Here is a 17,547-nt window from a genome sequence, read left to right as displayed (position 1 = left end):
AACGCACAAAATCACTTTTAAAGAGAAACCGCGAGAGAAAGTTTTTGCTGAAGCACCTGTTTCACCACCTCGTAAATCACTCCGTATTAGGTCCACTGTTTCGACTGATGAAAGGGCTTGTTTTATTGCAAAAATTCTAGTCATTTAATTGCAAGCTGTCCAGTGTTGAGGAAGAAAGGGAAAGCGAAACATGTTGGGTTAATATCTGTTGACTCTAGTTCAAATTTTAACTGTACGTCCGAGTCCGATTTTAATCCCACTAAAGATGGATATGCGCCTTTCTTGCACTATGGAACTGTGTCCATTTCCAGCATGAGTAAGCCTGTGCCTGTACGCATTTTGCGGGATACTGGAGCAAGTCTTTCCATAATTTTGGAAGGAGTTTTGCCATTATCAGAGGAAACTGCCACTGGTAGCATGGTATTAGTGTGCGGTTTTGAGATGGGAGTTGCTGATGTTCCGTTGCATAAAATCACTCTACAGTCTGAATTAGTGAGCAGTGACGTGATTGTCGGTGTTCGTGCTTCTCTTCCTATTGCTGGTGTAACATTCATTCTAGGCAATGATTTAGCGGGAGGTAGTGTATGGAGCGATATTAACATGTCACCTAAAGTTGTTCCTGTACCACTCGCTGGTACTGATGACTGTGCGCTTAAGTATCCGGATGTATTTGCTGCATGCGTGCTTACTCGATCTATGACTAAATCCGCTGAGACTTCTGATAGCGCTGAATTATGTGACACATTCATTGTAAATTCTGACACAACTGATTTGTTCTCTGTCCCTTTACAGGAAAAAGCAGATCTGTTTTCTGTGAGTGCTGAGAAGGATGCTATAGACTGTGCTGATTTGTCTTTATGTCCCGAGAAGTTAATTGACAAAGAAAAAATCTGACTCCACACTGTAAAAAATTGCTGTTAAAAAACTGTCAGATTCTACGGTAAAATAATGTTTTTTCACTAAAACAGTAATATTCTGTTAAAAACAGTGCTTTCTGGGTAACATTTTTGTTTTCGAGAAAGTAACCAACAGCAGAAAACTGTGAGCGAACAGAGTTCAGATTCGATGTTTTGAAGTCTGTGTTTGAAATCACACTTTGTGTCCTTGTTCACTATTTCATTCACTAGTTAACTAATATAGTTCACCTGACAGTTTTAATGAACACTAATGAGTGAATTCAGACACTGATGAACACCTGCTGTTAATAATCACAATTACTGAAGAAAATAAACAAGAAATACAAACAGTGACTTGAGTTACAACATTAAATAAAATCAAATAAAATAAAATAGCTTCAGTCTCAGCAGAGGATCATTAAACAACTCCACAAACAACAGCAGACACACTTATTACTGACTGATTTGACGTCCATACAATTCTCATTGAGATCCAACAGAAATTAAGGTGTTTTTTGTGTCACCGTAATGGAGTGAGGGGCTGGTTTAGTTGGGCTCTTCACCCTTGACCACATTTAAGAAGACTTTCCAACTGCTGCAATGCAGAGTTTACAAAACGTTTGTACTATAGCAATAAAGTTGGGAAATCAATAAATAGAGAAATCTATTTGTCTGAAATTAGTTCTGATAAATGTTTTGGTATAAATCTGGAAGAAGGCCCACATTCTATAGATTGTATGCTTAGTTGCAGGTATTAATTTAATTAATGAGAAGTGGAAACAGAAAAGATACCTCCGTAAATACTTAACAGTTAAGAAATAACATACAAAAACAGTTCAGTTATAACAACTACACACTCAGACCTCATGAATCTGACCTTGTATCTCAACAATGGTAACATCTCAAATGTTTCATGCTGCAATGCATGCTGGGAGTGGCACTGTACAAATATCCCAGCATGCATTGCGGTATAAATAAATGTTGTATAATGGTCTAACAGTTTTCTTTATTTGTGTTTGATTCTGCTGTTGTTTATGTTTAGACTTTCAGTTGCCTGTTTGTGAGTTAAACTGTTAATTTTGTTAAATTTGTTGTCACCATTATTGAGGTTCATATGCTGATTATTGATGTCTCTTTGAGTGCGATTTACACCATAGAGCAGTGTTATTGTCCAAGATATTCTTAAAAACTTCCAGAAATCATTGCCATATATAGACATATAATGTAAAACAATAGATTTAACATTGAACAGGAGCAGTAAATTTTATTATACTAAATGAGAACAGACTCTGCCATTTAATAGCAACAGGAACATCACCAGATCTTATTTAGGTTTTTGGCTGGCTTGCCACAACAAAGGAGCTTTTCAAACAAAGTTCTTAACAATTGCAGCAGCCAAGATATATAAATGATAAAAATGACAGGGCTAAGAGCCCAACTAAAGCAAACTCTGTTCTCCATGATGGTGACGTAAAACTTTAACTTTTTCTCAAGAAGAACTTTAGTAGATGTTATACAAAAATACATGTATTAAGTAATAAGTGTAGCTGGTGATGATGTTTGTAGAGTTGTTTAATCATCCGCTGATCATTTAAATGATTTAATCATTTGTTGTTCTTCAGGTTATTTCATTATAAAGCTGTGACTAAAGTTTTGTATGTTCTGTTCTTGTTTTTTCCCTTCAGTATTTCTTCATTTGTTCATTGTTAATCCTCAATTATCATTTAATTAGTCAGTTAATTAATGAATTTACTTCAGCTTTGCTCCATGTTTCTTGAACACTCAGTAGTGTGGACACTTCAATAAAAACTGAAGTATATGCTCTGGGGTTTAAAGGGTTAAAGGTGTGAGAGGTAAAAACACAGTGTAAAAATGGATTTTAACAGTAATATACTGTTAATTTACACTACGGAAGTAGACTGTAAAAAAACAGTAGATTGCTGGCAACCACAGCTGCCAGTAGATTACCGTTAAATCAAGGAAAAAACAGTATTTTACTGTAAAACCTGAAGCTAATTTCTTCCGTCTGTCACCGTTGTGGAGGAGAGTAGAGCCAGTGTATGAGTTAAAGATGAACAATGAACTGCTGATGTTATTCTGCATGTTTCTCTATTTAAAGATAGCGGCTGTTTAGTGGCTGATGCAGTCAGAATCTCTCTGGTGATTCCAGATTTACATGTATGTGTGCTGATGTGAAATATAAGACTTTAGAGTTAAACCGAACTTTTCTAACTAACTAAAATAAGTTATCATTATAAGTATGCTTCTAAGCATATATAGCACATTACTTCATAACCTCATTCAGCAGTTGACCAAGTTGAGGCAGTTGCTTTCAGTGAGCAAAATGAGTTCACTTGAGTATTGTGTAAATCAATGTAGTTCATGTATTTTTTTCAGCAACATACTGTAAAATAACAGTACATTGCTGGCAACTGCAGCTGCCAGTATTTTACTGTTTTTTAACGGGACAATTTTTAACAGTGCACTCTTACCTCGCTTTTCGAATTAGTTCGACCAGAGCAGGAGAATACGTGTGCGCCTCAGATGTACTTTCTTAGAAACGGCATTCTGATGAGAAAGTGGGTATCTCCAAAATCTTCTGAAGACTGGAATGTAGTTAACCAAATCGTAATTCCAGTAGATTACCGAGACATGATTTTAGATTGTGCACACAATGGTTCAGCTGGTCACTTGGGTATTTTAAAAACCTACAATCGGATTTTGCGAAACTTTTATTGGCCTGGATTAAAGCGTGATGTTGCACGATTTTGTAAGACTTGTCACGTTTGTCAAGTTGTTGGAAAACCCAACCAAACTATCAAACCTGCACCACTTTATCCAATTCCAATGGTTTCTGAGCCTTTTGAACACATTTTAATCGACTGTGTAGGACCACTTCCACGTTCAAAATCTGGCTTTAAGTATCTTTTAACGATTATGTGCGCGACTACACGTTTCCCAGAGGCAATTCCTTTACGTTCTGTAAACACTAGAGCGATCAAAAGTCACGCTTTTTACGCTCTTTGGTTTTGCCAAAAATTCTCCAGAGTGATCAAGGAACGAATTTTACATCTCGATCGTTTTCTCAAGTACTTAAACGACTTGGTATAAAACATAACGTCTCCACTGCGTATCATCCAGAAAGTCAAGGTGCTTTAGAGAGGTTTCATCAGACTTTAAAGTCTATGTTGCGTACGTACTGTTTTAAGCTTGAGGGAGATTGGGAGGAAGGACTTCCGTGGTTGCTTTTCGCTTCACGAGAGGTGATTCAAGAATCACTGGGCTTTAGCCCTGCAGAGCTCGTGTTTGGCTACAATTTGCGCGGTCCTTTGGCTGTATTGAAAGAGAGGTGGCTCTCTGATTCAAAAAGCACCACTGTACCGGAGTATTTTTCACAATTTCGTACACGTCTATACAGAGTTCGTGAATTGGCAAAGCAAAACCTTAAAAAATCACAAGAAAAGATGAAAACTTGGTTCGACAAGAAAGCGAGAGAACAAAGTTTTAGCCCTGGTGACAAAGTTTTAGTGTTATTGGCAGTATCTGGTGGGTCATTGCAAGCTCGTTATAGTGGCCCTTACGAGATCAAAAGAAAACTGTCAGATCGAGATTATGTTATCCATACACCCGATCGTCGAAAAAGTCTGAGAGTTTGTCATGTAAACATGATTAAACCCTATTATGAGAGAAAGTCGGATACTGAAAAAGTTGAAAATGTCATACACTTACCTGTTCAAGAGTCGCTATCTGTGGGTGTGTTTACATCTGAACCAGTCGATGAAAAAGATGTAGAACCATCTAGATCTAGTATCGTTGAGGGTAGGTTGAAAAACTCTTGAAATTTAAGATGCTTGAAAATTTAACTAGCAAACTACCACACTTGAGTCAAACTGAGAAAGCTGAAGTCATTGGGTTAGTGAGAAGTTTCACAATGTTGTTCAGTGACATTCCTGGTTTAACTTCAGTGATTGAGCATGATATTGATGTTGGTTTTACCCAGCCGATTAAACAACATCCATATCGTGTTAATTCACTTAAAAGGTCGCTTCTGCAGAAGGAAGTTGAGTACATGTTGGAAAATCACATCGCTGAGTCTAGTGCTAGTCCATGGAGTTCACCGTGTCTGCTGGTAGAGAAATCTGATGGCACATTTAGATTTTGTACAGATTATCGCTGTGTAAATGCCGTAACAAAAAGTGACTGCTTTCCTTTGCCAAGAATAGATGATTGTGTGGATCGTCTAGGTTCTGCTACATACGTTTCGAAATTCGATCTATTAAAGGAATATTGGCAAGTGGGGCTAAGGAAACGTGCAAGAGAAATATCAGCATTTGTCACCCCGGATGCTTTTCGTAATTATAGGGTGATGGCATTCGGGATGAAAAACGCTCCAAGCACTTTTCAACGGCTCGTTAACAACGTGTTGGCCGGTGTTCCAAATTGCGAAGCGTACCTGGATGATGTAGTGTTGTATAGTTCGACATGGCAAGATCACATGAGTTTGCTTCGACAAGTTTTTAATCGATTGGCAGAAGCTAAGCTTACCGTTAACTTGGCCAAATGTGAATTTGGTAAAGCCACTATTGATTACCTGGGAAAAGTTATTGGTAATGGTGAAGTGCGCCCAGTTGCTGCTAAGGTGACTGCAATTTGTGATTTTCCCTCTCCGAAGGACCGTAAGCAATTGCGTCGTTTTCTTAGTATGGTAGGTTACTACCGTTCATTCTGTAAGAACTTTGCTACGGTTGTTTCTCCGCTAACCGATATGTTGAGTCCAAAGATCCAATTTGAGTGGTCCGATGCATGCCAATGTGCATTTGAGAATGTAAAGTCTTTGTTGATTTCAGCTCCAGTGTTGGCTGCACCAGATTATTTGAAGCCATTCAGTCTTGCGGTGGATGCAAGCGATGTTGGTGCGGGAGCTCTCCTTCAGCAAAGAGGTGCTGAAGTAGAACATCCAGTTTGTTACTTTTCAAAGAAGTTTACTTCTACACAACGGAAGTATTCTACCATTGAAAAGGAGGCTTTAGCAATGGTTCTTGCCATCCACCATTTTGAAGTTTATCTGTCCAATTATCATCCGATTGTTGTATATTGTGACCACAATCCTCTTACTTTCCTAAACACCATGCGTAACTCTAATCAGCGTTTGATGCGCTGTAGTTTATTCTTGCAGCCCTATGACCGTGACATTAAGCATGTCCGAGGTTGTGACAACGTGGTGGCTGATGCACTGTCCCAGGTGGAATAAGTGGGTAAGGTGCATGAAATGGTGTTCGGGAAATGGTGTTTAAATGACGTTTTTTTTTTACTTGGTATGTGTTTTGGTGATGGAAACACTTTTGGGGGATGAAGGTGTTACATGTCCATGTATTTATTATTTATTTATTTGTTACTTTGTCGCCCTCTTGTGTTTTGTTGCTGCTTGTGTTTTCATTTAGAGTTGATTTCCTCTGCACCTGCAGACAATTCACCGTCGACAATTTAAGAGCTCGCGCTGCAGTGATTCAGAGACGGGGATTTGAGCGACCGTCCAGACGTGGAGTTGTGCTCCTTTTGTTCTCAGCCTGTGTTTATTGTGTTTCCTCCCCACACTTTATTTATATTTGATTGTTTAATTAATAAAACCCCTAGACTGATCCATTTGTGTTTTTCCCTCATTTAATGTTGTGACTGTGGTCGTAACACCTTCACATGTCTGGAGCTTTGTTTGCTTTATTTGTGTATTAAAGTCATTCTAGATGTCTGTCAGCCTGTTCCTGTGGGTGAGATGGAGCGACTGACACATGAAATAAAGCTTTAGCATATGCATTCATCTATAATCTAAAGGGAAGTGTTGTGTTATTACTAGACCATCTACACTTACAGACTGGGCCGACATTTAATTGATCACTTCACTAGATTATCTTTCCCCAATAATGTGGATTATCTAATCTAACCTAACCTGATCTACTCAAATCCACATCGCCCAGCCCTAATCAGGTGTCCAGACTTTAAAGATGCTCCCTAAATGTGCAGATATCAGACATACATTATATTATGTCACTTTCACTGCTTTCTAACCAGTGCGAATGCTAACTCTTATGTTTAGGATGGAACATGCTAGTAGTTAACGTTACCTAGCTCTCAGCTGAGGACACCTGGCAAGACCGGTCTCCACAAGAACACAAGTCCGTTCATTGAGGGTGGGTCCGACGATTTCCGGTTGAGTGAACGCTGGCGTGTCTGACTGCCGCTGCTCCCCGGACTGATTTTTATTACTACCTTGACTTACTTTTTAAGTTTTATTTTGTTTTATTCTTGCCTGGTTTTATTAACTTTTAACACAACGTTTTTCCTACATTTTGACCGGATAACTCCTTTCAGTCAAGCTGTCTTACCTGCCAAACGCGAGCTCTCGCCACCATGAAGCGGGCTGTTTCCTCCGTCTTCCATAAGTAAGTAAACACTTTCTTTTGGAGTGTCGGTCGCTGCCTTGTCGGTCGTATTGCTGGTTTTTGGTGTAGGTGGTCTCAGTAAAGGCTACTTTCCCATTTACTTGCGCCATTATCGTTTGGTGTGCTGGCTAACGCGGTTTTTAAACCTGGCTGTGTATACGCGGCTGTAGGATGTCTGTGTTGATGCTTGTCGTGGGATCATTGCTTGCTTTTATAAGTGTTCACGCGGTGCTTCAGGACTCATTTTCGCCCTCCGGCTTGTGGATTATTAACATGCTTTTTTACTCATCACTGGATCTGCATTACCTTGACCGCAAACCCCGGTCGAATCTGCCTGTCAATCTCTTCAATCACTGTGTTGCTCTTGGAATCGCGCGCCGCCCGCGCTACATACATCGGGGTTCCCGTCGCAAAAGTTGTTATAGATCAACGTGTACAACTTTATCTGATGGGGTTTCAGATATACCCGTTCTCTGGTCTCCCTTTCGCCGGTCACATCCTCAGGCTTGTCATGATGATGGACATGAACATTTCAGAAATCTTCACCATTTAAAATTTGTCTCATTAAGACATTTACCAGACATCGCAACAACGGTTCAACGTCCTGTAAAAATGGCTCTAGTAAATGCTCGCTCTTTGTCAAATAAATCTTTTATTTTAAATGACTTTTTTACTTTACATTCTCTGGACTTCCTATTTTTGACAGAGACTTGGCTGAAACATGGGGAAATGTCATCTCTTGGCGAGTTATCTCCTTCTGACTGTTCTTTTTTCAGCACTCCTAGACCTAGTGGACTTGGTGGTGGTTTAGCCACAGTTTTTAAAAGCACTTTTAAGTGTAGGCTTCAGCATGTTGGTGGACTTTCAAGTTTTGAAGCACAAATACTAAAAACTGATCTAAATGGCCCCTTTGTCTGTGTGCTGGTCTATAGACCTCCCAAAGTTAGTACAGCCTTCATTAATGAATTTTCTGAGTTCCTGTCTGATTTGGTGTCTCAGTGTGACAGGATGTTGGTTTTAGGTGATTTTAACATTCATGTTCGTTGCCAATCTAAGCCTATGGTTAAAAACTTTATGAGCCTGATAGATTCATTAAATTTAGTGCAGGCTGTTTCCAGCCCCACTCATAATCAAGGCCATACTCTAGATCTTGTTTTAACCTATGGGTTTTCTGTACATATCTTTGACATTTTTGATGCTGGTATTTCTGACCATTTTCCTGTGATTTTTGAACCTATTATTCCATATAATCAGCCCATACTTTCTCAACCTGTCTCTTTCTCTCGTGTTTTCCACGAAAATTCTGCTCTTGAATTTTTAATTCTTACACCAACTTTCTTTCAAATGCTAATTCTTCTTTGCCATCTTGTTCAGACACTGAACAACTTGCTGAAACCTTTAATTCTGCTTGTGATTTTGCTTTAAATGAAGTTGCACCTCTTAAATCAAAGAGGTCTAGGGTTAGTTCAATTCCTCAGCCCTGGTTAAATTCATCTACCCGTACTCTCAGGCAAGAGTGCAGAAGGGCTGAGCGCAGGTGGAAAAAGGATGGGCTTCAGGTTTCCTACCAGATTTTAAAAGACTGCCTAAATTCATATCAAGACTCAGTCAGTGAGGCTAAATCTAAATATTTTTCAAATTTGATTGCTAAAAGTGCAAGTAAGCCAAAAGTCCTTTTTAAAACTATTAATTCAGTTCTTAATCCAACTATGTGCTCTGTTCCTGTTTTCAATCTGGAGACGTGCATAAAGTTCTCTGACTTTTTTGCTCAGAAAATACAAGATATTAAATCACACCTCTTTCCCACCGACATAGATCATTTCTGATTCGGTCCCTCCATCAAACAGTTTCACAAATTTTCAGCCTGTATCTTCTTCTCAGCTACTTAATACAATTTCTCAGATGAAACTCACCTTTTGTCCTTCAGATGTGCTGCCTTGCCTTCTTTTTAAAGAGGTTTTAGATACAATCTGCCCCTCCCTCTTAGCCTTAATAAACAGCTCCTTAATAAACGGGGTTTTTCCAGATGTCTTCAAACATGCTGTTGTACAGCCTCTATTAAAGAGGCCTAATCTTGATCCCGCTGTGCCTGACCACTACAGGGGCCTGTTTCAGTAAGGAGGTTCAAACAACTCTGAGTTTAAACTTGAACTCTGAGTTGATTTACCGAGAGATTAAAAACTCTGAGTTTTCGGTTTCAGAATAGCTGATCTGAGTTGGGTCAACTAACTTCGAGTAGACCAACTCAGAGTTAAGCGTGCACACCGTGACTTTAAAAAGGCATTATCAATGGAGCGCAGACATTACGAGTGACTATGGCAACATCTTATAAAAGAGATCACCATTTCTTTCTCCAGCTGAACTTGATGTTCTCATGCAAAGTTATAGCAAATATGAGCGTATATATTTGAAAAGAAGCAACCATCAGTGAAGAAGAGACAGTTAGCGTGGGAAACAGCTGCTCAAGTTAATGCGTAATTTCACTTTAAGTATTTAAATATTTAAGTATAATAAAATAAGTAATGTAATTTGTGACGTTTATTATTTTTTTTCTAAACTTTTTTATACATTTATTAGTTTTAAATGATTTAACAGTGCACTTGTGTGTCTGCCTTTTTTATTGATCAAGTGATAGAGGTTAATATAACATTTAGAAGGTAAGCAGTACTAAAAATAATTTTAGAAAGAATAATAATCCCATTAATCTAGTTACAGTGCATGTCGTAGGTGAATTTAATTTAATTATTTATTAAAAAAGGATAAGCCATTCTCGTACAGTTCTTCTGTGTGTGACTAAAATGTAGGCAATAGCTATGTTTCCATCCAAATATATTACATAAATTTATGTACAAAACTGGAATATTGCTTAAAAGATGCGAATAAAATTCCATCCAACGAGTCAAAGAGAAAAAAAATCGTCACTTCCTGATTAAACTGGCACCAAATATCAACAGTAAAAACAGAATTTACTGTGGTAGAAGAAGCTGCGTCAATTAATTCTTTATTTAGCCTAATTAATTTACTTGCGCCTCGATGTCAGAAGACAATGCTGAAACACAATGAACATGTGGGGGCGCCTGATGCCATGAGACGCGGAGACTCTTGACACGCACCAGACGCTCGGAGGTAATTAATAATATACACTAATACTGAAACAGTAAAGGCATTTTAAAATGACTAAAACAATATTTTTTTGACATGTTACAGTGTGCTCAGCCTGCTGGTTTGCTCATTTACACACATTTTCATTATCATATGATCATAATCTTTTTTTAATGTACATACTGTAATTTGTTCAGTAAAAGTGTTTCCATCGTAGTTTATGCGCACATTTTCTATCGAATAAAAGTTTATCCTACTCAGTTATGCGCGTTTTTTATGCATATTTTAAAAAGTTATGTGCATCATGACGTTTCTATCAATCGTTTTTATGCACGTATCCAAAATGAGCATTAAAATAGGTGGGTGGAAACGCAAGGCTATGGCGAGAAATACCGCTTCATCTTTAAAAAAGGGGAGGAGACCGACAGAAACTCTGAGTTTAGAGAATAAAACCTGCTTCTGACCAGGTTAGATTCACAGAGTAAGTTACCACAGTAACTGACTCTGAGTTACAGTTACCTCTCTTTCAGAAACAGGCTTGACTTACCCTGCTTTCTCCAGTTTAACAAACCTGCCATTTTGAAACGGAAAACCCAGAGTTTCTCTCATTTCAGGGTTAAAATACTCTGAGTTTTCAGTTAACCTCCTTTCTGAAACAGGCCCCAGGCCCATATCTAAGCTCTCATTTATCTCAAAGGTTTTAGAGAAAATTGTGCTTTCACAATTGACCTCATATCTGGACATTTTTAATATTCTAGACCCCTTCCAATCTGGTTTTAGAGCAAAACACAGCACTGAGTCTGCACTACTAAAGGTCACAAATGACATTTTACTCTCCATGGATTCTGGATCTTCTGCGATTTTAATACTTTTAGACCTAAGCGCTGCTTTTGATACCGTAGATCACAACATATTATTGAGACGACTTGAGTGTGTTGTTGGGGTTCAGGGCCTTGCCTTGCAGTGGTTCTCCTCATATCTAAAGGGGAGATCTTTTTTCTGTAAATATTGGATCCTTTACTTCACCACCTAAACCTATTCATTGTGGTGTTCCACAAGGATCTATTCTTGGCCCTCTTTTATTTTCTCTTTATATGCTTCCTTTAAGCTCAATACTCCTCAAACATAAAATAAGCTATCACTGCTATGCTGATGATCTCCAACTATACTTTCCAATCAAACTAGGAAAAGATTTATCATTAGAAAATCTTTTCCTATGCCTTACCGACATTAAGACCTGGATGACAAATAACTCTCTGCAACTAAATGAGAATAAAACAGAAGTGTTAATTTTAGGTCCTGCTGCTACCAACAATTCAATTAAAACTCAGCTAGGAGCCCTAAACGACAATCTGCACAATCACGCCAAGAATCTCGGAGTTATCTTTGATCCACTCCTGCAGTTTGACAAACATGTAAATGCAGTTGTGAAGAGCAGTTTCTTCCAGCTTAGATTGGTGGCAAGAGTTAAACGCTTTCTTTCTAAAAAAAGATTTAGAAATCGTAACCCATGCTTTAATCTCCTCTCGTTTAGACTACTGCAATTCTTTGTATATTGGCCTACCTCAGTCAACACTCTCTCGGCTACAGTTGGTCCAAAATGCAGCCGCCAGATTAATAACAGGAACTAAGAAAAGAGATCATATCTCCCCTGTCCTTGCCTCATTGCACTGGCTACCTATAAAATAAAGGGTTGATTTTAAAATTCTTCTTTTCACTTATAAAGCTTTGCACAATTCTGCCCCGGCCTATGTCAGCGAGCTTATTAGGCCATATACAGTTCGCAGATTCTTAAGATCACATGATCAGTTTCTTTTGTCTGTCCCTCGGTCTCGCTGCAAGTCAAAGGGTGATCGAGTTTTCAGTGTTGCGGCCCCAAGGCTCTGGAATAGTTTCCCTCTGAATATCAGAATCTCTCCTTCTTTGGATGCTTTTAAATTTAACTTAAAGACACATTTTTACTCTCTTGCCTTTGACTGATGCATGCATGTTATTTTTGTATTATTTATATTTTAGTATTACTTATTTTAGTATTCCCACATGTGTCTGAGTGACCAGGGCACTCATATGGACAGACAACCCTACTGAAAAATCCAGCTTGAACCAGCCTAGGCTGGTTGGCTGGTTTTAGCTGGTTGACCAGGCTGGTTTTAGAGGGGTTTTGGCCATTTCCAGGCTGGTTTCCAGCCATTTCCAGCCTGGTCTTAGCTGGTCAGGCAGGAAAATGACCCGCTAAATCCAGCTAAAACTAGCTTAACCAGCCTAGCCAGGCTGGGAGCCCAGCCAAAACCAGCTAAGTCCAGCTAAACCAGGCTGGAAATGGCTGAAAACCAGCCTGGAAATGGCCAAAACCCCGGATTTTGTGTGAGACTGAGCCTGCGCCCTCACTCACCCAGCTGGTGCACGATCACCAGTCTTTACTGTTAAAGGAGTTTGAGAAACACTTTCGCATGTCGAGATGTACATGATACTGTATGTGTGTGTGCTGGCGCCCACGGGCTGTTTCACAGGCACATGCAAAGCTTGAAGGTAAACAAACAACGCCTTATCATAAGCATCTTATCGATAATTATTTATACGGTTGGCATTAAAGTGAACATATAAACGTTATGTGACTAATTTCTAGCAGCTAAATGTGTCTGGAAAAATATTCAAAGGCTTTTATTCTCATAAACCGTGCGGACGTGAATGCGTCTGACTGTTCTGATTGGCTAAAGCAGACGTCTCACGTCAACACGTTCTAGACGTGCACGCGCTCTTTCCAGCAATCTTCCTTCTATGGACCATCTCGTTGCAAAGAAACAAGCTCAGGGCTCCCATTGATTTAGCGTTACTTATGTTATAATATGTTATATTGTTGGAGCAATGTGTTAATAAAGTTATTACTTCCTAATACTATAACAGCATTGTAATGTTGGAGCAATGTGCTAATAAAGTTCCATATGAGTACACAGTGGATTCACGTTGACCGGTCCGCAGTTGTGGACCACTGGTTTAGATAATATTAAGAGTGTCGTGAGACTTTTATATGTTTAGAAGAAACTAAAAACTGAACAAACAGCAGAGCATGTCTAAACTTCACCAGGACACAACAGATATAAATATAAAAAATGAATAAATAATTCAGAGGTAATTCGTTAAAAGATCATTAAAATAAACTGATTCCTTCAACTTTTAGTCACATTTGGGTATATTGGAAAAAGAGAAGCTCTGAAAGTGCAACATTTCATAACAGACTAAGTAAAGCTTTTAAATATATTTATAGATAAACATACATTATTAAAGCTATGATTAACATCACAACCCTTTAAATGTTTTGCTTTTTTCTTCTGCCAATCCACTGAATGGGGCTCCACATCAGGTAACCCAATATGAAACTGTATCTGTTGAGTGGAGAATCATTTACCTCAGTGTCTCCAGTTTACAGTGTTGACTCTTCAGTCCATCAGAGAGAAGCTTCACTCCTGAATCCTGCAGGTCATTGTTACTCAGGTCCAGCTCTCTCAGCACACAGTTTGAGAATTGTAGAGCTGAAGACAAACTCTCACAGCACTGAACAGTGAGATTACACATGGCCAATCTGAAAAAGAAGAACACAGATTACATTAACATGTAAAATCAAACTATGAGGTTAATAATGTGACAAAACTATTGGAATTTGTGTCAGTTAGAATGATTGACTATTGTTATTTAATAAAACTGAATATTAAATGTCATCTAATATATTTTTGAATACTTTGAAATGTAAGAAAACTGCTAAATTTGAGTTCAGATAAGAGGACCACAAGACTTTATATATTTATGAACCTGCAAAATGCAAATGATCAGAGCCTGTCAAACCTGCTCCAAGAAACCAATTCACAGATAAACTATGAATATAATCATTAAAAATATTAAATATAACTAAAGATTAAGAGGTAATTAAATAAAATAATCATTAAAATACACTGATTTCCTGAACTGATTAAGTAAAGAGCAACTTTCATTTGAGAAGCAGCATTTTGCAGTTTCTCCACTAATGCTCTTAAATATATCTGGACATTTCCATCTCAATCAAAACACTTTTAATGTTGTTGAGTGGAGAATCATTTACTTCAGTGTGTCCAGTTTACAGTGTTGACTCTTCAATCCATCAGAGAGCTTCTTCACTCCTGAATCCAGCAGGTCATTGTTACTCAGGTCCAGCTCTCTCAGCACACAGTTTGAGGATTGTAGAGCTGAAGACAAACTCTCACAGCACTGAACAGTGAGATTACAGCACTGTAACCTGTGTAGAGGACAGTAAAAGACACTGTATTATTGTGTGTGCACTGTAAAAAATTGCTGTTAAAAAACGGTCAGATTCTACGGTAAAATAATGTTTTTTCACTAAAACAGTAATATTCTGTTAAAAACAGTGCTTTCTGGGTAACATTTTTGTTTTCGAGAAAGTAACCAACGGCAGAAAACTGTGAGCTAACAGAGTTCAGATTCGATGTTTTGAAGTCTGTGTTTGAAATCACGCTTTGTGTCCTTGTTCACTATTTCATACACTAGTTCACTAATATAGTTCACCTGACAGTTTTAATGAACACTAATGAGTGAATTCAGACACTGATGAACACCTGCTGTTAATAATTACAATTACTGAAGAAAATAAACAAGAAATACAAACAGTGACTTGTTACAACATAAAATAAAATAAAATAAAACAGCTTCAGTCTCAGCAGAGGATCATTAAACAACTCCACAAACAACAGCAGACACACACTTATTACTGACTGATTTGACTTCCATACTATTCTCATTGAAATCCAACAGAAATTAAGGTGTTTTTTGTGTCACCGTAATGGAGTGAGGGGCTGGTTTAGTTGGGCTCTTCACCCTTGAACTCATTTAATAAAACTTTCCAACTGCTGTAATACAGAGTTTACAAAATGTTTGTACTATAGCAATAAAGTTGGGAAGTCATTAAATAGAGAAATCTATTAGTCTGAAATTAGTTCTGATAAATGTTATGTTATAATGTAATGTATAAATGTTATAATGTAATGTATAAATCTGGACGAAGGGCCTGATGCAATAGATTTTATGCTTAGTTGCAGGTATTAGTTTAATTAATGAGAAGTGGAAACAGAAAAGAGACCTCCGTAATTACTTAAAAGTTAAGAAATAACATACAAAAACAGTTCAGTTATGACAAATACACACTCAGACCTCATGAATCTGACCTTGTATCTCAACAATGGTAACATCTCAAATGTTTCATGCTGCAATGCATGCTGGGAGTGGCACTGTACAAATATCCCAGCATGCATTGCGGTATAAATAAATGTTGTATAATGGTCTAACAGTTTTCTTTATTTGTGTTTGATTCTGCTGTTGTTTATGTTTAGACTTTCAGTTGCCTGTTTGTGAGTTAAACTGTTAATTTTGTTAAATTTGTTTTCACCATTATTGAGGTTCATATGCTGATTATTGATGTCTCTTTGAGTGCGATTTACACCATAGAGCAGTGTTATTGTCCAAGATATTCTTAAAAACTTCCAGAAATCATTGCCATATATATGTACATATAATGTAAAACAATAGATTTAACATTGAATAGGAGCAGTAAATTTTATTACACTAAATGAGAACAGACTCTGCCATTTAATAGCAACATGAACATCACCAGATCTTATTTAGGTTTTTGGCTGGCTTGCCACAACAAAGGAGCTTTTCAAACAAAGTTCTTAACAATTGCAGCAGCCAAGATATATAAATGTTAAAAATGACAGGGCTAAGAGCCCAACTAAAGCAAACTCTGTTCTCCATGATGGTGACGTAAAACTTTCACTTTTTGTTAAGAAGAACTTTAGTAGATGTTATACAAAAATACATGTATTAAGTAATAAGTGTAGCTGGTGATGATGTTTGTAGAGTTGTTTAATCATCCGCTGATCATTTAAATGATTTAATCATTTGTTGTTCTTCAGGTTATTTCATTATAAAGCTGTGACTAAAGTTTTGTATGTTCTGTTCTTGTTTTTTCCCTTCAGTATTTCTTCATTTGTTCATTGTTAATCCTTAAATTATCATTTAATTAGTCAGTTAATTAATGAATTTACTTCAGCTTTGCTCCATGTTTCTTGAACACTCAGTAGTGTGGACACTTCAATTAAAACTGAAGTATATGCTCTGGGGTTTAAAGGGTTAAAGGTGTGAGAGGTAAAAACACAGTGTAAAATGTTTTTCAACAGTAATATACTGTTAATTTACACTACGGAAGTAGACTGTAAAAAAACAGTAGATTGCTGGCAACCACAGCTGCCAGTAGATTACTGTTAAATCAAGGAAAAAACAGTATTTTACTGTAAAACCTGAAGCTAATTTCTTCTGTCTGTCACCGTTGTGGAGGAGAGTAGAGCCAGTGTATGAGTTAAAGATGAACTGCTGATGTTATTCTGCATGTTTCTCTATTTAAAGACAGAGGCTGTTTAGTGGCTGATGCAGTCAGAATCTCTCTGGTGATTCCAGATTTACATGTATGTGTGCTGATGTGAAATATAAGACATTAGAGTTAAACCGAACTTTTCTAATTAACTAAAATAAGTTATCATTATAAGTATGCTTCTAAGCATATATAGCACATTACTTCATAACCTCATTCAGCAGTTGACCAAGTTGAGGCAGTTGCTTTCAGTGAGCAAAATGAGTTCACTTGAGTATTGTGTAAATCAATGTAGTCCATGTATTTTTACAGCAACATACTGTAAAATAACAGTACATTGCTGGCAACTGCAGCTGCCAGTATTTTACTGTTTTTTAACGGGACAATTTTTAACAGTGTGAGTGTGATGTAATTATTGAAATGTCTATAATGAGTGATTTCTCCTCATAGGGAAAAGGAAAAGACTCCTTTAACTATTCAGAGTTGCTTTAATGGTCACATGGAGGAAGATCAAACATTTGTATTTCATTATTACATAAACTTTATAAAGAGAAGATCTCTGGACCAAAATGAGTCGGCCAGACTGATTTATTTATTGCTATTTCTGTTCTTATATTTCTGATATTTCAAATCCATTCAGATCCTCACATTTGTTAAACAAAGCAAGACTCTCATGTAATATTAACAGACAGAAAATATG

General features: G+C 37.5%; 1 protein-coding gene and 1 long non-coding RNA gene across 4 annotated transcripts in view; both read right to left on the bottom strand.

Annotated features, from left to right (window-relative positions):
- The window catches only part of LOC148682208 (uncharacterized), a 286,875-nt gene that overhangs the window by 245,173 nt on the left and 24,155 nt on the right, over nucleotides 1-17,547 (bottom strand). The gene's annotated exons all lie outside the window — the stretch shown is intronic.
- Nucleotides 1-17,547, bottom strand: part of LOC137491562 (NACHT, LRR and PYD domains-containing protein 3-like) — an 86,016-nt gene that overhangs the window by 46,041 nt on the left and 22,428 nt on the right. For 2 of the 3 annotated variants that reach the window (XM_088650077.1, XM_088650078.1), the window contains 2 exons: nucleotides 14,529-14,702; nucleotides 13,842-14,015 (listed from right to left, as the gene is read on the bottom strand). In XM_088650077.1, the coding sequence (XP_088506203.1) occupies nucleotides 13,842-14,015; nucleotides 14,529-14,702 (348 nt within the window). The remainder of the gene's footprint in view (nucleotides 1-13,841; nucleotides 14,016-14,528; nucleotides 14,703-17,547) is intronic. The other variant, XM_088650079.1, reaches the window with a different exon arrangement.

Source organism: Danio rerio, chromosome 4 (assembly GCF_052040795.2).
Source record: "Danio rerio strain M-AB ecotype USA chromosome 4, GRCz13ab, whole genome shotgun sequence".
NCBI lineage: Eukaryota > Metazoa > Chordata > Actinopteri > Cypriniformes > Danionidae > Danio > Danio rerio.
Note: the sequence above shows the minus strand (reverse complement) of the source record. Positions and strands in the feature narration are given on the sequence as shown.